Here is a 22,129-nt window from a genome sequence, read left to right as displayed (position 1 = left end):
CTGGATTTTTTTTTTTAGATTATGTCTCTCACAATGGTCATGCACCTACGATGACAATTTCAGACCCCTCCATGATTTCTAAGTGGGAGAACTGGCAAAATAGCAGGGTGTTCAAATACTTATTTTCCTCACTGTATACACTCACCTAAAGGATTATCAGGAACACCATACTAATACTGTGTTTGACCCCCTTTCGCCTTCAGAACTGCCTTAATTCTACGTGGCATTGATTCAACAAGGTGCTGAAAGCATTCTTTAGAAATGTTGGCCCATATTGATAGGATAGCATCTTGCAGTTGATGGAGATTTGTGGGATGCACATCCAGGGCACGAAGCTCCCGTTCCACCACATCCCAAAGATGCTCTATTGGGTTGAGATCTGGTGACTGTGGGGGCCATTTTAGTACAGTGAACTCATTGCCATGTTCAAGAAACCAATTTGAAATGATTCGAGCTTTGTGACATGGTGCATTATCCTGCTGGAAGTAGCCATCAGAGGATGGGTACATGGTGGTCATAAAGGGATGGACATGGTCACAATGCTCAGGTAGGCCGTGGCATTTAAACGATGCCCAATTAGCACTAAGGGGCCTAAAGTGTGCCAAGAAAACATACCCCACACCATTACACCACCACCACCAGCCTGCACAGTGGTAACAAGGCATGATGGATCCATGTTCTCATTCTGTTTACGCCAAATTCTGACTCTACCATCTGAATGTCTCAACAGAAATCGAGACTCAACAGACCAGGCAACATTTTTCCAGTCTTCAACTGTCCAATTTTGGTGAGCTTGTGCAAATTGTCGCCTCTTTTTCCTATTTGTAGTGGAGATGAGTGGTACCCAGTGGGGTCTTCTGCTGTTGTCGCCCATCCGCCTCAAGATTGTGTGCGTGTTGTGGCTTCACAATTCACTGTAAGAAATTTCTAACCCTCCCAAATCAAAAATTTCAAGTGACCAATAACATCTAAATTTTTCAATTGGCCCAAGTGAAATTCTGTAAATTTCAATTGGCCCAAGTGAAAATCTGTAAATTTAATTTTATAATTTACAGAATTTCACTTGGGCCAATTGAAAAATTTAGATGTTATCGGTCACTTGAAATTTTTGATTTGGGAGGGTTAGAAATTTTTTACAGTGTTGCTTTGCTGCATACCTCGGTTGTAACGAGTGTTTTTTTCAGTCAAAGTTGCTCTTCTATCAGCTTGAATCAGTCGGCCCATTCTCCTCTGACCTCTAGCATCAACAAGGCATTTTCGCCCACAGGACTGCCGCATACTGGATGTTTTTCCCTTTTCACACCATTCTTTGTAAACCCTAGAAATGGTTGTGCGTGAAAATCCCAGTAATTGAGCAGATTGTGAAATACTCAGACCGGCCCATCTGGCACCAACAACCATGCCACGCTCAAAATTGCGTAAATCACCTTTATTTCCCATTCTGACATTCAGTTTGGAGTTCAGGAGATTGTCTTGACCAGGACCACACCCCTAAATGCATTGAAGCAACTGCCATGTGATTGGTTGATTAGATAATTGCATTAATGAGAAATTGAACAGGTGTTCCTAATAATCCTTTAGGTGAGTGTATATTGACAGAGCTGGACAGTAACAAAGTACATACTTGAGTAGCCTACTGACACTTTTTGAGTATCTGTACTTAACTTGAGTATTATTTTTTCTGGAAACTTTTTACTTCACTACATTTCTGTCAAGGTCCTTGAGTAGAAAGTAGTAATGTCAGTCAGGGGGTGATTTTGGTTGCAAGGGGTTGCATTTTGGTTGGAAATGAAAGTCGGATTGACATTAGAACCCGACATCGGCTTGCCATCAGAACCTGACGTCGGACAGACGTTGGATTTTGGTTGGAAATGAAAGTCGGGTTGACGTCAATCTGACGTCGGGTTCTGACGTCAAACCGATTTTCATTTTCAACAACAATACAATGTCCGTCCAACGTTGGAGATTAACATCAATCTGACGTTGGATTCTGACATCAACCTGATTTTCATTTTCAACATTGGGTTTGGTCTTCTAAATGCGAATTTTGTCATTGTTTTGAGCACACTAGCTTATAGATATAGATAACAGTAAGGCTAACATATTCATACTAAAAGCCAAAAAACTTTAAATAGGGGACTATTTGAGGACACTACATTGTGAACATTATTGAGTCCACTTATTCAATCTCACATTCAATCCCACTACTGGAACGGAGTTCTAGAAATAAATTCAATATTGATATGAGGGTAGGTAGGCAGGCATAGATTCAGAGGCATAAGGTACTGTAAGTATTACATACAACAATGCAACAATAAAACAATAATAAAACAATTTACTTTTTACTTTTGATACTTAAGTACTTTTAAAAACAAATACTTCTGTACTTTAAGTAAATCGGTCCTTACAACTTTTACTTGTAACGGAGTAATATTTGACCAGTAGTATCTGTACTTTCACTCAAGTAAGGAAGTTGTGTACTTTGTCCACCTCTGTATATTGAGCAAGGAAGATTTTTCTTGAACCCTCCCAAACAACTTGTGGTGATGTAGGTGATACATTTTTTTAGGCTTTCTGACCCCAAGACTCAAGTAATCTCTGCTATTTTCCATCTGTGATATTTGAAGAGTCTTTGGCCATTAAGACAATATAGACACACGTTCTCTTCCAGGCAGATTTGTGACATCTTTAGTTGATTGGAACTTTTTAATTATTGCTCTGATGGTGGAAATGGGAATTTCCAATGCTTTAGCTATTTTGTCACAGCCACTTTCTATTCTGTGAAGCTCAACAATCTTTTTGCTGCACATCAGAACTATATTCTTTGGCTTTTATTCATTGTGATATATGATTAAGGGAATTTGGCTATTGTGTTTCCTCATATTTATACTCCTGTGAAACAAGAAGTCATAGTTGGACAAGTTAATGTTCCTAGTCACCCTGGTGCGGTAAGAAATTTTAAATGGGAATATACTTCAGAGACATTTTACTCATAAAAAATTCTAGGGGTGCCAATAATTGTGGCCAACATGAATTGGAGAAAAACATTTAAACATTGGAGAAAAACATTGTCTGAGAGTTGCGAGTGATAAAAATGTTTTATAAGTGCTGGAAATTAAAAATCATTTCGTCCATAAGTCTGTATTTAACCTCAGAACGATCACAAAGCAAAAAGGTGGTGATAAAGTCTGATTTTGTGATGGCTGTGCTTTAAAATTAAATTATTATCATCTTAATTCAAGTCTGACAGTAATTTGTGTTGAATACTACAGTAAGGTTAACCCTGCTTACCCTGTGATTAACAGTAGAAGACATTTGTTAGAAATTTAGAAAAGTGATCAAATGTAATCTTTAAAGGGATAGTTCACTTTGAAATTAAATTTTGGTATGTTTTAGCTTACCTCAATGGCATCCGCAGTAGTTTCAATTTTGATATTTTTAGGTCCGTTCTTGTCTGTCAGTCATATAATGCAGGTCTATGGTCACTGTCTCAAAGAGCATGCACAGAGTCCAAATTAAAACAATTCCCCGTCGTCCAAATTAAACAATTCCCCATCGTAAGTACACATTGATGGCCTAAGACACGAAACGAGCGGTTTGTGTGAGAAAACGAACAGTATTTATATCGTTTTTACCTCTTATACACAGCCACGTCCAAGTGATCTGATCTGACGTGTACACAGACTGGTGCATACACTGTTAGAAAAATCTGTAGAAATTACAGTATTACTGGCAGCTACTTGCCAGTAACTTACTGTAGATTTAAATTGATGTTATTTACTGGCAACAATTTGTTCAAAATTAAATGAACATTAAACATTAACAAGTCTTTATCTTTACAGAATAAAACTAAAATAACAGCCTCATGCAAAGCATTCTGGGAACCAAAATCTGAAGGAAAAAAACTGAAAAAGGTTGATGAAGATTTCTGGTTCCCAGAATGCTTTGCATTAGATTGTTATTTTATAATTTTATTCTGTAAAGACAAAGACTTGTTAATGTTTAATGTTCATTTAACTTTGAACAAACTGTTGCCAGTAAATAACATCAATTTAAATCTACAGTAAGTTACTGGCAAACAGCTGCATAACTACAGCAAATTTTTTACAGTGTAGATATATACACTAGATGTCGCCTTGTCTACGGCAGTTCATTGGAACGAATGTCTTTAAGGCGACATCTAGTGTATATATCTATGCACCAGTCTGCGTACACTTCACACACCAGGATGCGCGCGCGCCCTCAGATCATTTGGACGTGGCTGTGTATAAGAGGTAAAAACGATATAAATACTGTTCGTTTTCTCACACAAACCGCTCGTTTCGTGTCTTAGGCCATCAATGTGTACTTACGATGGGGAATTGTTTTAATTTGGACTCTGTGCATGCTCTTTGAGACAGTGACCATAGACCTGCATTAAATGACTGACAGACAAGAACGGTTTGACCTAAAAATATCAAAATTGAAACTACTGCGGAAACAAAAACACCTACATCTTGGATACCCTTGAGGTAAGCTAAAACATACCAAAATTTAATTTCAAAGTGAACTATCCCTTTAATAAAGTAATTGAAATAGTTACACTACTTATTACATTTTAAATAAGGTAACTTGTAATCTGTAATCTATTATCCAAAGTAACCTTCCCAACACTCTGTGTCTGTGTTTATATATATATATATATATTAGACATGTAAAAAAAAAAAAAATGTTTAACCTAAGGATTGTATTCTTTGTATACCTAAGCTGAGCAGGAATTGAACTGTATGGATGAAGCAGGAAATCATGGCACGTAGCATGAAGGGTCCCACTGACGGGATAGGAATTAAATATTTATTGATTGACACACTAACCTTTTCATGACTGTTGTGCATGAAGAGTGCTGTGAATCATAATATTGCAGATTTAAATATATATTGCTCATAAACAGCATTTACAGTAGATCATAGCGTCATTGAGTGTAACTGAGTTATGTTGTACTTGGTGAAATCACGTTCACCTAAATAAAGCACAGACATAATTTGTCATTGGTTTCTATTGCTTTCTACTATTACATCCTGCACCTCTGCATTGCTTATGATTCAAATTTTACCTTTATATCTTTTTGCACAGTGCATACAAATTATTTCATCAGTCTCCTAAATACAAACCACAACTGAGACATCAAGAAAGTAATGCTCTCAAAACACGAAAGGTTTCCTTGGATGGTTTCCTCCTCTGCGTTATAAAAAGGACTGGATTGGCAGCACAATGTCGCCTGTCAGAGGAGATGAAGCAGCTGTGCCTGGACTGACCTGAGGTCCACATGAGACTCACTCCTCCTGGGGCAGAACGGCAGAGGTGGGCTGGCCTTGAGATGCCTCAGATTGGGTTTGAGTGGTAGAGACAGCCGGGCCTATGATGGACCGGGCCTGTGGTTTTGAAACGTAGCGTGCTGATCTATATTTGAGATTGAAAATAAATAGTCTGTCAATTTGTACCAATGTGGTTAGAGAGGAGATGGGAGACAGAAGCAAGGAACAGGACCCTCCACATATTCTGGCAATGTGAGATGGTGCTGGTTTTCATGGTGAGTTTATTGCTGGCATTGAAACATGAGCTGCATAAATAAAATCTGGACAAAATGGTTAGGTTAAGGGACAGTTCACCCAAAAATGGAAATTCGCTCTCATTATTTATTCCTTACCGTCATGTTGTTCCAAACCTGTTGGACTTTCTTTTTTCCGTGAACACAAAGGAGAAATGTTGGAGGATATATACAAATCTACAGTAAAACAATGGTACTGTGAAATATTACTACAATTTAAAAAAAATAGTATGTTTTCGGTTTTAATACTTTTAAAAGGTAATTTATTCCTCTGATCAACGCTGAATGCTCAGCACAATTACTCCAGTCTTCAGTGTCAATGGTCGCATATAAGCGCTCTGTTTAACTAACATTATACAAAATTATAGTATCTTGTCATTAAGAAAGATAAATTGCTAGCTACATGCAACAGATGTATACTGAGAACACACAATTACACACAATTACACAATTATTAGACACAGACGTAGTATCCTCTCTGTCTTTGCAGTGATATAGTGAGCTACAGTAAGTGAAGCTCACCCTCCCACAGAGCAAAGCTGCAGGGCATTGAAACATTGTAATTATGGGTGAGGCACAAAGCATTCACCCACTGCTAGAGCGTCAGCTAAATACAAACAAGCCTGTAAGAAATTACATGGGGAGAGCAAAGAGAATAGCGACAGGAGAACTAAAAAACACAAAGTTTTGACCTTTCAGCTAAAGGGAAACAAAAGGGACTGAGTTCGAGCTGATAGAAAGGCAACAGTAACTCAAATAACCACTGGTTACAACCGAGGTGTGCAGAAGAGCGTCTCTGAACACCCTTGAAGCAGATGAGCTACAGCAGAAGAAGACCACACTGGGTGCCACTCCTGTTGGCGAAGAACAGGAAACTGAGGCTACAATTCGCACACACTCACCAAAATTGGATAGAAGATTGGAAAAATGTTGCCTGGTCTGATGAGTCTCAATTTCTGCTGCATCATTCAGACGGTAGGGTCAGAGTTTGGCATGAACTACATGAAAGCATGGATCCATCCTATCACATGGTTCAGGCTGCTGCTGCTGGTGGTGTAATGGTGTGGGGGATGTTTTCTTGGCACACTTTGGTCTCATTAGTATGTCCATGTCCATCCCTTTATGACCACAGTGTACCCATCTTCTGATGGCTTCTTCCAGCAGGGTAACGTGCCATGTCACAAAACTCAAATCATCTCAAACTGGTTTATTGAGCATGAAAATGAGTTCACTATACTCAAATAGCCTTCAGGAGAAATAGCAGAGGAGAATTTCTCTGTGAATTGCGCTGGCACGCTCTCAGTGACCCGAGACACTCTCCATAGCTGTCCTGGTTCTGATCTAGGTGTAGTGGATGAACCCGTCCAATGGCAAGATATAAATCACAATAGTAAAATACTGCAAACACGCTACAGCAGTTATCTAGTCATTACTCAGAATATGTATTTACACTTAATCCTTTGGCCAGCAGAGCATGAGAAGTGTCCAAGACAGATGCGGCTGCCAGAATCCAACAGTTCCACAGACTACTAGCTTCACACACGCACCACTGGAGAATATCAGTCTATCTTCTTTAGGTTTACTCAATGCCTCTTGACTTCTACTTGAGCCTGAGTTGTTAATTATTATTTCTTTTTTTTTAATGTTAAAATTCTACATTCTCTCTCGCATAAGGTAGCCTACAGTAGTGCGTTGCTGGTTTTAAGGGTATAGGTTTAGAGTTTGAGGTAGATTTGGAGCCTCACACCATATCACACCAATCAAAATGTGCTACATTTTAACATTTCACACTGTCATGACAGCTTCTTTTGTGCCCCACAGTTAGCAAAGACATTTGGACAATGGCCTTGTGTCAAGAAGCCACTTCTCTCCAAGAAAAACATTAAGGACAGACTAATTCTGCAGGAAGTACAAGGACTGGACAGCAAAAGACAGGTGCAAAGTTATTTGTTCTGGTGAAGCCCCCTTACGACTCTTTGGCATATCTGGAAAGTCGATTGTCTGGAGAAGAAAAGTCCTGTGTTGTGCCCACAGTAAAGCATCATGAGACCATCTATGTGTGGGGTTGCTTTTCATCCAAGGGAATGGGCCCTCTCACAATTATGCCAAAAAACACTGCTGAGAATAAAGAATGATATCAAAACATCCTGCAAAAGCATCTTCTCCCAACAATCCAGGAAAAATTTGTTGATGATCATTTTCGAGCATGATGGAGCACCATGTTACAAGGCAAGAGTGATAATGAAGTGGCTCGGAGATCATTACATTTACATTTTGGATCCATGGCCTGGCAACTCCCTGAATCGTATTCCCATAGAGAACCTGCAGGTCAGCCCTCAAAAAGCGAGTGGACAAGCAGCCCACAAATTGTGATCAACTCAAAGCGCTAATAAGGCAAGAATGGATAGCCATCAGTCAGGATTTGGCCCAGAAGCTGATATCCAGCATGCAGAATTGCAGAGATTATGAAGAAGAAAGGTCAACACTGTAAATCAGGTGTTCTCAACCCTGGGCCTCGAGGGCCACTTTCCTGCAGAGCTTAGCTCCAACCCTAATCAAACACACCTGAACCAGCTAATTAAGCTCTTCGGGATTACTAGAGAGCTAACGGCAGGTGAGTTTGATCAAGGTTGGAGCTAAACTCTGCAGGAAAAGTGGCCCTCGAGGTCCAGGGTTGAGAACCCCCTGCTGTAAATCATCATTCTTTGCATATATTGAATGTTTTTTTTGCCAAAAGAAGCCTTTAAAACTTATGAAATACTTATCATTGTTTTTCAGTATAGCAAAGAAAAATGTGCAAAAATAATTTACAAATACTAAAACAACAAATTTTGCAAATCACAAAATTGATGTCACTGGTAGCTGTATGTAATCTGAACGTATCAGTTTACATCTGCCTTGTTGTCATGTGACTTTAAAGGTGTCAGTTGTGTTGCTTCACTGCTTTTCACAAAACTGGCCTCATGGGTTATTAAAATGTCCATTAGATGTGCAATTCAGAATCTCACCTGAAGTAGTAAGTCATCCGTGTAGGCTACGATTCTACTCTTTTCACACACTGTTTTTCGCCTGCTATATAATAGGGAAGTAGTATGCATAATCAGATAGTGACGGTACTGGTGTAAATATTACACAGTCCTGCTTTTAAAGGGATAATTTGTCGGAAATTTTTTAATTCTGTCATCATTTACTCATCCTCATGTGGTTCCAAACCTGTATGATGTCTGAGAAACACAAAAGAAGATTTTTTTTTTGGTGACAATTGATTTAAATTGTAAGGACAACAGAAACAAAAACATTTCTTAAAATATCTTCTTTTATGTTCTACAGAAGAAAGTCAAGTTTTGGAACAACGTGAGGTTAAGTGTGTGGGTGAATTTTCATTTTGGGGGTGAACTGTCCCTTTAAGTGTATGTTGCAGTGCTTGCAAAAAGTGTTCACATTACCTTATGTGACACAAGCATGTGCCTCTAACCCCTGTTGTGGGGCGTGGGCCTGCAGAAACATCTGTGTCCAACAAGCCCCAGATGTGTCCGTTAAGGGAAGGGTCCAACTGTTTGTTAGGAGCGTGGATGCTTTTCATCCCTGGGTGGCATGTGGGTGCGAGTGTTATCTGGTTAAGCCAGCCACAAGAAGTTCAGGGGGTTGTGAATCAGGGATGTGTGTGTGTGCATCTGAATAAAGATGAAATAATACAAAACGTGTCTGTATATGGATGGTGAGAGTGCTTAGAAAGGGGAGAAGCAAAAAAAGAAATACATAGATTAAAATAGAGAAATGAGAGAGGGAGATAAACAGAGGGTGTGGGGGAGACGGCAGTCTGTGGTGAGGTAGATCATGTGGAGTCTCAGTTTGGAAACCAGAGAAACCCACCGCCCCTCCACTTCAGATTTGTCATACTTTCACCCGGCAGACACTCTGACTGCACAATTACGAAGATCTGCAGATCTATGACCTCTCGTCACGAGGGGGCTTGGAAATCAAATCCACAGGGAGGTGTGACAGGACAGACGTCAGTGGATTTCTGCTTTTATACACAGGATCACACTATTTTTCTTTGGAATGGTTGTGTTTTTGATCACCACTTTTGGGCCCTTCAAATTTCCATTGTGTATTCACACTGTTTATTTTTCTCAGAACAAAAATGTATTGCATCATATATTCCACTGTTACTTTTTATTTAAAAATCGAATTGTTTTATAATCTTTAAAAAATATTTTGTTAACAAAAAATCATGTAACCTATCATGAGTGTAGGATACATAAAAGTATGATTTTTTTTTAATGACCTTAAACAACCAATCAATTCAAAATTGATCAAATTCAAAGTTTGCTTAGACATATAAATGCTGAATTCGGAACCGCATACTACTCTTACTATTTCTGCTAAAGAAAGATAAGGTAAATAAAAGTAGTAAGAGTAGTAGCCTACGCTAGTATGAGATTCCGTCTACCTTCTGTCTGCCGTATTTATATATGTGTCTATACTGCCACCTTCAGGCCACGATGATAAAGCGCACAGAAAATGTCAAATAATACAAACATTTATCTAACAAAAACTTTAAATTAAGACAATAGTGGTATACATGCAGGGTTCCCACATCCTCTAACTATTGAATATACTTTTCCAGTTTGTGATTTCAAGAGCTTTTTCTAGTCAATTTATTTTAATTAATTTGGCAGACAGACACTAAATTAGCAAATTAATTAGCTGATCATAACAAATAATAATAATTTCTATCCAGGCCTGGAAAGCAGAATTAGTATGTTCCTAGTAACACATCAGAGGTAAAAGCCTGTAAAATTGACAGACCAACTCAAAGCAGCAGCCATTTGATTTATAGCAATTTAATTCATAATAAAAAAAAAACTTTGTTTCCATACTGAATTTCTATACATTTGAGCATGTTTGTGTAAATAAATGAGGTGGACTGGTTTGTTTCAGTAGTAAGTGCAGTATGCTTTCCTATTGCGCATGTGCTGAACAAGGTAGTTCCAGTGTAGGAGCACAAGTATGGGGTATACATACAAAAAACATACGTACAAAAAATCTGAATGATCAACCCAGTACTCAAAAATCCCTTTTTTCCACTGCTAAGCCTCCAAACAAAGTAAACAGATCTACACCAATCGATTTGTTTTTCTACATGTTTTTTTGGAGTAGCCTAGTATAGAATGTGTATCACACCACAGCAATTTACCACCACTCCACACAGGACAACAGGCTCAGAAAAGCTGAATGGTAGATTGCACGTAGAACGTATTGCACATCAGTCCAAACTTTAGATAATTACTGTACTTGCAAGGCAGCAATGTACTGATATTTCTTAAACATTAAATCTCCAAGTAATACACTTCTGCAATTAATGAATTCAGAATAACATACAAACCTTGATCATACATTTCTTTAAAGAAAATTGCCAGTGATGATTTCATTGTTATAAAATTTGCATACTAAATTTGACTGGTCTTCTTTCTCACATCTATTTGCATACTGAATTGTGATTGGTCTTGTCTGCACTGCATAGATTTAAACATTTATTGAAGTCTTTCACAGTTAATACGCATTGATTCTTGTTTGCGGGCGACACAGAACCAAAGCCTTAACCTCAACTTACCGTACCCTAAACTTTAATCCTATTTTGTTGCAGCCTTGCAAGCTACTAATATTTCCTTTAAGAAATGCAAACCTAGTTTTTGCTGAAATTATTATTACATTATACTTATAAAATATATTTCCCTTTAGAAATATAAAGTTATGTTCCCTTCTATTGTGGTCTTCCCTAAAACCACTATTACCATATACTGCATTTAAATGGCAGTGACTGAAACAGACTTTTGGCTTGAACAGAGTGCTCAGTTGCACATGTGCTCAGTTGTATCCAGTTCTTAGTTTATCCCCCTGTGTCGGTATGAGGAAAGCAAAGAAACACACAGGGGAATCGAGGTGAATGACTGAGGTATTTGAACTTCCTTTGTTATTTAAGCTACAGGTGGGTCGTCTGAAGCTTCAGTCCCATCTTCTGATAAGAGTGCTTGAGTGTCATTAGAATCCAGTGGATGGAAACACCTAAGTATGCTGGAGTGAGACACAGAGTCAGAATGAATCAGCATTGTTAACTACACACCCTCATGTGTAACAAATACAAGCAGCAGATGCAAAATGGGAAAGAGGAAATGTAAATGAGGAACTATAGCCTATGTTCACGGAAATACAGAACCATGCTTAGAGGTTAAGAATAAGACCTACGGGTCCAACAAGGTGTTTTCCTGACCTAAAATCATATCATACGAAACAAAACTGAGCATAATTTAAATAAGAAAGACATTGTGGTAGTCAGTCATATTAATTTTTTTTTTTTTTTTTAAGTAGGAATGCACAGTATAGCAGCACTAATTTTTAATGTATTGGTATTGGCTGATATTGGATATTTAACTGCTTATGCCAATTTCCTATATTTTTATGTTTAGATTATCTTTACCGCCATCTAATAATCACATAAAGGTAACAAACACTAATAATTTAATACCAATATCAAATGTAATCTTTAGAATTCTTTTTCATATTGTATGCCTATATCACTTGTAGCATTTAAAGTGCCCCTATTTTGCTATTTTAAAGGTTCCTAATTTTGTTTTGGAGGTCTCCTACCTTAGGTTTACATGCAAATAAGTTAAAAAAACACCGTAATTTTCTCACAATATGACTCTCTCTCTCTCTCAAGAGTCTGAAAACGATTTCTGATTGGTCAGACGGCCCAGTCTGTTGTTGCGTGTTGGAAACAAAATGCCTATTACCATATTTGAATTATCTGAATCATCAGTGCTTGATATGCAGATTTACCATATCAATTCCAGTGCAAGTCATCATTCTTTGGAAGTGCATGAAAAATGAATTTGCATTGCAAATGAATCTTCATGATAAAAACACAAACCAAACTCTTCCAGCCCTCAGCTACAAACTTTGCAGACACTTTACATTCACAAACAACTATATTATAATGCAAGAAAGGTCATATTCGGAAAAGCATAATAGTGGCACTTTAAAATGGATTGAGTTCAGTTTTTAGTGTTTTATATTTAATTTATAAACAAAGTTTACATAAAAGCGTAGAGTTTTAACATCAGACATGTTCAGCCCTAAAGTGAAAATAATTATATGCTTATTTGGTATTGAGTAGAATTTTAATATCGGTACTAAAAAGTAACCAGATTTTTTACAGACATAGTGATAAGTGATTAAAGAAGATCTGGCATCTGCCAGTAACAGGATAACCAAGTAATGTCTGGATCTTAAAAAAATTATAATAATTACATGACATACATTTTATTCCTATTTATGAAGCCTCTATAAAATGCTTTAATTTGATATAATAATAATAATAATAACAACAACATGTATTAATAACACGCTTTTTTCATACCCAAAGTGCTATTTAAGTAAGTATAACATCAACCTGTCCAATGACTGCGGGTGGAAATTAGCATTTTTTCCTATAACCTGGCACATGACATCTCTTCTTTTTTAGACTAATGTTTTTTGTGCATTGTCCCTGATCAAATAAAAATAAATTCAAATTCAAATTTAATCAGCACTCATTTTAAAGTGCATGGTTTAGACATTTCAGCATTCTATAAAGATCAGTAACAGGTTATGTTTCAGAGCAGCTCTTACCCCAGTAGACCTATGGGAATGAGACCGAGTCCAGCACCCAACAGGAAGACAAAGCCAGGACACCATGCTACAGTGTCCGCATAGATTTTGCTAAAAACCGCAGAGGACACGTTGCTGCACAGGTTTTCCATAAAAGCCACACAGGCAAACAGCGCTCCTGAGAGGGTAAACAAGGAAAATACATGATTGTCTTTTCAAAGGAAGACTGCATACAGGGTAAAAGTGCAAACAAAACTACTTTTAATTTACATTTCACATAAGGATTCTTAAATGTAACACCACTTGCCTTTTAAATGCCTTTGCGGTGCATAGTCACACAAAAACACATGTCTTGAGCAGAGAAGGGCTCTTATCACCAGCATGAATAAGCTGAATGAGGAGTTTTGCTTTGGAACAGTGATATTCAGAGAGTCACTCACCCTGCTCGAACTCTGAGACGACCTTTGACATCATCGAACGCATGATGGGGAACGGCATGATGGCAAACATAGCAGGAATCCTTACTGTAAGCAAACACATCAATACTCACATGAACTAAACAAACAAGGCTAGTTTTAGATGGCTACAAATTTACAGCTCACATTGACTTTTACTTCATATTGGGTTAATATGTGTAGTTAATTTACCAAAATAAACGAGGTCCAACATATAGAACAGATCACTGATAATATTTGATAATGAAATTCATTAACTCTTTAGTACAGTTGCGAGTGTAATTGTGTTCAGACGGTTATCAAAGAAGTTAATTGAGCAAACGTTAGTATTACTGTACATATAATAATTGCATAAAATGTGATAAGATATGTGAGGTCGCTGCAATCCAGGACCAGCTGCTGTTTGCTTTAATTAATTTTATAAATCCTCACCATAATTTCACATATGCAGTGCACCATATATATATATATATACAGTGAGGAAAATAAGTATTTGAACACCCTGCTATTTTGCAAGTTCTCCCACTTGGAAATCATGGAGGGGTCTGAAATTGTCACCGTAGGTGCATGTCCACTGTGAGAGACATAATCTAAAAAAAAAAAAATCCAGAAATCACAATATATGATTTTTTAACTATTTATTTGTATGATACAGCTGCAAATAAGTATTTGAACACCTGTCTATCAGCTAGAATTCTGACCCTCAAAGACCTGTTAGTCTGCCTTTAAAATGTCCACCTCCACTCCATTTATTATCCTATATTAGATGCACCTGTTTGAGGTCGTTAGCTGCATAAAGACACCTGTCCACCCCATACAATCAGTAAGAATCCAACTACTAACATGGCCAAGACCAAAGAGCTGTCCAAAGACACTAGAGACAAAATTGTACACCTCCACAAGGCTGGAAAGGGCTACGGGGAAATTGCCAAGCAGCTTGGTGAAAAAAGGTCCACTGTTGGAGCAATCATTAGAAAATGGAAGAAGCTAAACATGACTGTCAATCTCCCTCGGACTGGGGCTCCATTCAAGATCTCACCTCGTGGGGTCTCAATGATCCTAAGAAAAGTGAGAAATCAGCCCAGACCTACACGGGAGGAGCTGGTCAATGACCTGAAAAGAGCTGGGACCACCATTTCCAAGGTTACTGTTGGTAATACACTAAGACGTCATGGTTTGAAATCATGCATGGCACGGAAGGTTCCCCTGCTTAAACCAGCACATGTCAAGGCCCATCTTAAGTTTGCCAATGACCATTTGGATGATCCAGAGGAGTCATGGGAGAAAGTCATGTGGTCAGATGAGACCAAAATAGAACTTTTTGGTCATAATTCCACTAAACGTGTTTGGAGGAAGAAGAATGATGAGTACCATCCCAAGAACACCATCCCTACTGTGAAGCATGGGGGTGGTAGCATCATGCTTTGGGGGTGTTTTTCTGCACATGGGACAGGGCGACTGCACTGTATTAAGGAGAGGATGACCGGGGCCATGTATTGCGAGATTTTGGGGAACAACCTCCTTCCCTCAGTTAGAGCATTGAAGATGGGTCGAGGCTGGGTCTTCCAACATGACAATTACCCGAAGCACACAGCCAAGATAACCAAGGAGTGGTTCTGTAAGAAGCATATCAAGGTTCTGGCGTGGCCTAGCCAGTCTCCAGACCTAAACCCAATAGAGAATCTTTGGAGGGAGCTCAAACTCCGTGTTTCTCAGCGACAGCCCAGAAACCTGACTGATCTAGAGAAGATCTGTGTGGAGGAGTGGGCCAAAATCCCTCCTGCAGTGTGTGCAAACCTGGTGAAAAACTACAGGAAACGTTTGACCTCTGTAATTGCAAACAAAGGCTACTGTACCAAATATTAACATTGATTTTCTCAGGTGTTCAAATACTTATTTGCAGCTGTATCATACAAATAAATAGTTAAAAAATCATACATTGTGATTTCTGGATTTTTTTTTTTAGATTATGTCTCTCACGGTGGACATGCACCTACGATGACAATTTCAGACCCCTCCATGATTTCTAAGTGGGAGAACTTGCAAAATAGCAGGGCGTTCAAATACTTATTTTCCTCACTGTATATATATACACACCACTTTTACAGTCAGTATATTAAGAGCAAAATTGAGCTGTGAGATAAGACACACATATAAATTGTGATTATGTGATTAATTCATCGTTGAAGGTTTAGTCATTCTCGGCTCTAAATGCTTGTAAGCCTTACTTTAAACAAAAATGCAAGGCTCAAAAAAAATTTGGATGTAGCAATATTAAAATGATGGCCAGTACAATAAATTATTTTCATGTTAAGTCCAAAAAAAATTAAATAGATATTAAAATGTTATACTATTTTGTCTAAAAAACAAAAACACTAAAAACTAAAGTCAATTAATTTAAGTGAAATTAGGCATCACAGCATTTTCATGTAGAAAATGAAAAATGGATATTCACTTACTAAATTATTTATGCTATTTTATTTAGTAATTATTAGTTACAAAATTATTAGTGCTTTTCAAATTGATAATGGGAAAGGAATATACACACATACATATACAGTATATTTATTAGTGCTATCAAATCAATTTATATATATATATATATACAGTAGTCAACATTTAAAGTGGATCAAAACCTTTCATCAAAGTTATACATGAATTTTGAACAATACCCGTTCCTGTTTTAGGACAACTTTGATCAACTTTTTTGATCCACTTCAAATGTTGACTACTGTATATATATATATATTATTCTTGCCATAATCAATTAATTTTATAAGATACCCCAAAAACATTTTAGTGTAAACGTGCATGCTCACCGAGGAACATCATAAGCGTAGTCTTTGCGAAAGCCGTCATCAACATGCTTATAACGATCGACAGCATCCCGATGAGGACGATGGCTGTGTTAGGCAGGCAGAGGGAGAACAAGTACACACCAAGAAAACTAGTGATGAAAATGGAGGTGCTGACCGCAGAGCCATAGCCCACGAGGATCTCGCTCCAGCACAGCGGCTTATTGAGTTCATAAAGTGTGATCATGGACAAACCCCCGGTATTGACAAAAGATACAGAGGAAAATGTAACAATCAGCAGCACAAGTACCCATTTTTTTCGACTACTTCCTCCTGAAAACAAGTAGTAGATACCACATGCTAGTTTCTTCAGGGCTTGGCAACAAGACACAGTCTCTGAACTGTCAATCACCCTGGTTTCCTCCAGAAGGAAGATGGCGTATAGTAAGTTAACCACCTGAAATACAGCTGACGTAAAGAAAGGCCAGTTGAAACCGGTCGCGTGCAGGAAGTACCCAGTGGAGATTGACGCCACACCCGCCAACAAGCCAATCATCATGTCCACCACCGCCATGCGAATGGTTTTCTGCTTTTCGTCCACGCATAAATCGGCCACGTAGGCGAAGCAGCCACCTAGCATGGTGCTGATACCACCAAAGAGGGCACTTACAAAAGAGGCGGCAATGAGGAGATAGAGGTTTAGCTCGAAGAAGGAGACGGCCAGGAATGAAAGCGTGTAGATCAGAGACCCAACGAGGGGCATGATAATGGTGATCCTTCGCCCGCGCTGATCACTGTAGGCCACCAGCAGGAGGGTCACTATGAGACTGGGGATCAAGGAAGACAGTTCACTGAACATAGAGAACAGAGAAGCTGCTTTCTGCACCTCCTGAAAAAAAAAGAAGAAGAGCAAAATAAATAAAACAGATATCCGTACAAAACTCTGTTGCTGCTTATGTATCTTTTGAAGCAATTCCTGGTCCAAAAAAGAACAGCTATAAAAAAAAGAAAGAAAGAAAGAGGAAATGAAACGCAGATGTGTGTGCTTAGGTATCAATGACCAAAACTACACCACAACAGACGGTTCTTTAAAACAATAACACGTGTTACTCACAGTACACTATATAGTATAAGGGATATACTAAAATAAACCCTGAAAGTGAGATCAAGACTTTTTTATTTTTGCGATAATGGACATGAAATATTGATTTGAGTTATTAGTTTACCTCTTATTTAGGTATTCACTAACTTATTAGGTTCTGTCTTTCTATGGGAAGAGAAATTAAACATTTCCGGGGATGTTTTCCGGTCTGTTAAACAGTGTTGCCATGGACAACAGTCAAGATTCAGAATGTTCAGCAATGAACCGAATGGCAGAGAGCACAGTTAAATGCACAGATTTACAAAAGATAATGAATTTGTCCCTTCCAATAATTTCTTTAGGTACCTTCAAATCAGAGACTTTGTGAAGTCTTACATTCCTAATTATGTCGCTGCTACTCCCATGTATCTGGATGCATTTTTGGAAAGGAGTTCCATAGGTGTTCCATTAATGCAAGACATTGTCTTATTCAGTTTAAAGTACTTCATAGGCTTCATTATTTCAAGTGTAAACTGACTAAAATATTTCCAGAAGTGTCATTATGTGACAAATGTACATTTTTAGATGCCAGCTTGTGTCATTGCTATTTTTATGGTTTCAAAATTACAAAGTTTTTGGAACAAAATTTTAGATTTTTTTTTAGATACTTTGGACATGTGTTTTGAACTAGATCCTATATTCATTATATTTTGAGTTTCTGAAGAATTTTTTAGACTTATTTTGGTACAACAACAGTTTGTTTCATATGGGTTAATCTCTGCCAAAAAACGTATTATTTTATTTTGGAAGAAAAAGGAAGTTCCTGTTGACTGGTGAACTACACTTAGAAAGAATTAGGTAGAACAAGAAGAACAAGATTTTGCTGTTCAAGAAGAACAAGATTTTGTTGCTTGAAAAAGTTTGGTTTTATTTATTTTCTGCAAGCTTATGATTAATATGATTATCGTCTTTTTCATGCATATTTGTTAGAATGTGTGTTATTTGTTTGCATAAAAAAAAAGTGTAATTACAAATGATCTTCTGCTAAAACACCAAATGAAAACATTTAAACACAAAAGATAATGAATTTAAATTAACATTTATTTTAACCAAATTTTAACCAAATTTTATTTTTGGTCCCATGAATGTCATAGGATAACAATGGATAAAAACAATAAAAATCAGATAATACCAAATCAAGAGGCATTTATTTAAAAGAAAGATAGCATATTTTTCAAGATATACATTTCACAAGAAAAGATAAAAAAACGAGTCTGACAAAACAAGCCCAAAATCAGAGTTGGGTGTAATGCATTAGTAATATTATTACAGTTACTATTTAATTAAATTACTTTTCCCTTGAAAAAGTGAGGGATTACTCTTCATTTTTCTGTAATTTATTACAGTAACTTCTGATGTAAATGCATTAAATACTGTATAGACTATAAAATAATTCTATATAAATCTATAGTGGATGTCTAATGTTAAAATGTATGTTTTTAATGTAACTTTCCCCCTTTAAATACTTTGGTCAGTTCAAAAAGAATTTATGCAATTTTATATTATTTATTTAAAAGAATTAAAAGAGTAGTTTGTGTCTATCCTTGTATTGTTCAATTGATTGAGGTTGATATGGGATTTAGAAAGTAATTACTAATAATTAATGCAATACTTTTTAGAGAAGGTAATTGGTACATCTAATTCTACTGTAGAAGATGTAAGTAGTAGCTATTAATTAATTAATTAATTACTTTTTCAGAGTAACTTACCCAATACTGCATAAAATAAGTGTCTTGCCTTATAGTGAGCCTAAATAAATGTATATTTATTTATATATATATTTATAAATGATAAATACATATTTATTTAAATATAACCCATATTTATATTTATTTTATCTTTAAAAAAAATGCATAAAATCACATGACAACACCAATTCAGATAATGCCGCGAACCTGTGGTTGCTCGGTTAGACACCTGTGGGACCTGAGGGGAATAATATTTAACTACATGTACTAGGGTTAGGGTAGGATTAGGGTTTGGTTTAGGACTAGTTGCATGTAATTATGCCTACATTATAGTTATTATTACAATAGTAATGTAACATAATGTAACCAGGACACATTCAAATTAAGTGTTACCAAAACATATTGGGACCAAGCAACTGCTAAAGAATGTTAGTTATGAGAAAAGCTCTAGCAACTCTTGATTTGAAATGTTGCTATATAATGCAATGACATCAAGCATGGCTTAAGATCCAAATTTCTGAATAATTATGTCAGATTTTCATGTGACCACTCATTACCTCTTGCCGGCTGGTGTGGTTGCTGCTGTTGTCGGCGCATCGGGAAGTGTCGTTGGACACTGGGTAAGATGAGTTTGTGATCTCCAGCCACAGTCTGCGATACACATACTGCTGTATGAGAGGATACAGCATAAAACTGGCAAACGCGTAAACCGCGACGATCGGCTCGATAAAGTACAGTCTCTTCATAGTGTCGAGGATGTGTGCTGCAAAGCCAAGATGAACACAGACAATCATCAGTCCACATGATCAGGCTAATTGTAGCCAAACATAATTGGTTAAACCTCTTAAACTGGTTAACCATCAACCTCCTAGCAACATGACAACTCAAATAAAACTGTCAACTGCTGAACACATGGACTGTCACCAGTCTAGTTTACTTACGAACAATGCAAACAGATTAAGGACGTATATCTTCATTAATATAAATGCAACAGAAGTTCCTCTCTTCTTCTGAGACTCTTTGCAAGCGTTGTGACAGTTATACAATGTTCTCTGTTTTGTTTATGAAACATGACTGATCGCAATATATTATGAAACGCCTGTTTCCTCCACTTGAGATTTTGATTGGTCAGTTGAAATCCAAGTCATTGTCATTGGTTGGTGAAGCTGCCAATCACCCTCAATGGGCGGGAATAGTCGTGAAAATGCGAGGGGGGTTAAAATGGTATTTTGGACCCTTTAAATGTGCATTTTTGTTTTGCACCTTTTGGTATATTATAATTTAAAACGACCTAACAACTGCTGGAACTAAAATTGCTTTTAATATATATTTTTTCTGAACGCTTTTGTAAGGTAATGAATTCACTTATTTATGTTTTTGCTTTATTTATTTAGCAGGATCTTGATATTTTCACAGATTTACACAGGTCTATTTGTTGTGTTATTACAAACCTTAGGCATTCGTATGATTCTTGCTCATGCACAAGCATTGTTTGTGTCCCAGTCGTCCAGATATTTTTTTTAAACAAAATAAAGCAACAAAAAAAATGTAAATTATTATTTACATTGTATTATTTTTTTCTTTTTCTTTTTTTCTGGAAGAACCACTACATTGTAGTCATTTGTATTCCCATTTTGCAAGTATTATGGTAACATTGAGTAGGCGTACGTAATGGGAAGGGTCTATACATGACTGAACTGATAAAACTGGACGTGGACATTTAAAAAAAAAATGCTTTAATTAGTTTTAATCTGAAGGGGGCGCCTCAAGGCTCATAATGACCGATTTTTTTGTGTATAGTCAAAAATGAGAATCACTACCTCTGGTTTTACTTTAGATAAGTATTTGTGCAAAGTAAAAATATAGCCTACGTTATAACGAAAAATCTTATTGTAGTATTATTATTTTTTTCGACAATTGTATACAAACTATGGGTTGTAATTTGTAAAGCAATGGGTTCATCCATAACCAAACATAACATACATATGACTAAAAGAAAATTTATAAAATAAGAAATAAAACAAATAGGTGCTAAATAAACGATTTCTTATAAAATTGGAGCTTTATTTTTAAAATTATTTGTTTTGTTTTGTCACTTTCGAGAAGCAATCCTTTATTTTCTATGCAACTGGGTCTATATGAAGTCTTTATCCAACAATGGTAACAAAAGAGCTAATAAAGCAGGGCTGCCAACTTTTGAGTTTAGCTTGCAATCTTGCATCACAATAAGTGTAGGCTTGTGGTTGTCAAAATATTTGGTAGCCTAACTAAACAATTTCATTAAGTTTAGAGACAGCATATTACTATGTTTACATGGTGCATTGACTGGTAGCTATTTATTTTATTATTTCTTTGATACAAATTTCACAATTCATTGTGGTTTGATTCCGATCTTGATTCAATATCGATTCATTTTGATAAATATTAGGTACAGTAGATGTTAATTTTTCTCAGTAAAGAAAATCTCACCTAATGCTGTAAACATAGGCTACAAACAGCTGGTATTATTAAATGTTAAAAAATAACAACTCAAATGAAATATAATGCATTTTTTTATTAGCCTTTAATAACAACTTTATAATATTTTAATGACATAAGTAAAAATATAGTATGTAATAGTGCACATATTTAGCAAAATACTAATTTATTCTAATACTAAATATATTATAAAATTAAAAATACAATTTGTTCTAGCCAACTAACGTGCTATGGTCATTAAATGTTTTTTTTTTTTTTTTTGGTTAATGTAACGTTATGTGACACATTGTTCTCCAGCTGTTTTACTGACCGCTTTCCGCGGTTGAAAAACA

At 36.7% G+C, this 22,129-nt stretch overlaps 1 protein-coding gene across 1 annotated transcript; it reads right to left on the bottom strand.

Annotated features, from left to right (window-relative positions):
• Positions 1-10,418: 10,418 nt before the first annotated feature.
• Positions 10,419-20,381, bottom strand: LOC311285003 (lysosomal proton-coupled steroid conjugate and bile acid symporter SLC46A3). The gene is made up of 6 exons (XM_084400378.1): positions 20,261-20,381; positions 19,877-20,082; positions 16,515-17,379; positions 13,681-13,764; positions 13,262-13,418; positions 10,419-11,665 (listed from the first exon to the last, which is right to left on the bottom strand). The coding sequence occupies exons 2-6, from the start codon at positions 20,063-20,065 to the stop codon at positions 11,569-11,571; spliced, it is 1,392 nt and encodes a 463-aa protein (XP_084256504.1). The 5' UTR covers positions 20,066-20,082; positions 20,261-20,381; the 3' UTR covers positions 10,419-11,568.
• Between the last annotated feature and the right edge of the window lie 1,748 nt (positions 20,382-22,129).

Source organism: Rutilus rutilus (assembly GCF_951802725.1).
Source record: "Rutilus rutilus genome assembly, chromosome: 25".
NCBI classification, from domain to species: domain Eukaryota; kingdom Metazoa; phylum Chordata; class Actinopteri; order Cypriniformes; family Leuciscidae; genus Rutilus; species Rutilus rutilus.
The sequence above is the reverse complement of the archived record's forward strand: the minus strand, read 5'-3'. Positions and strand labels throughout refer to the sequence as shown.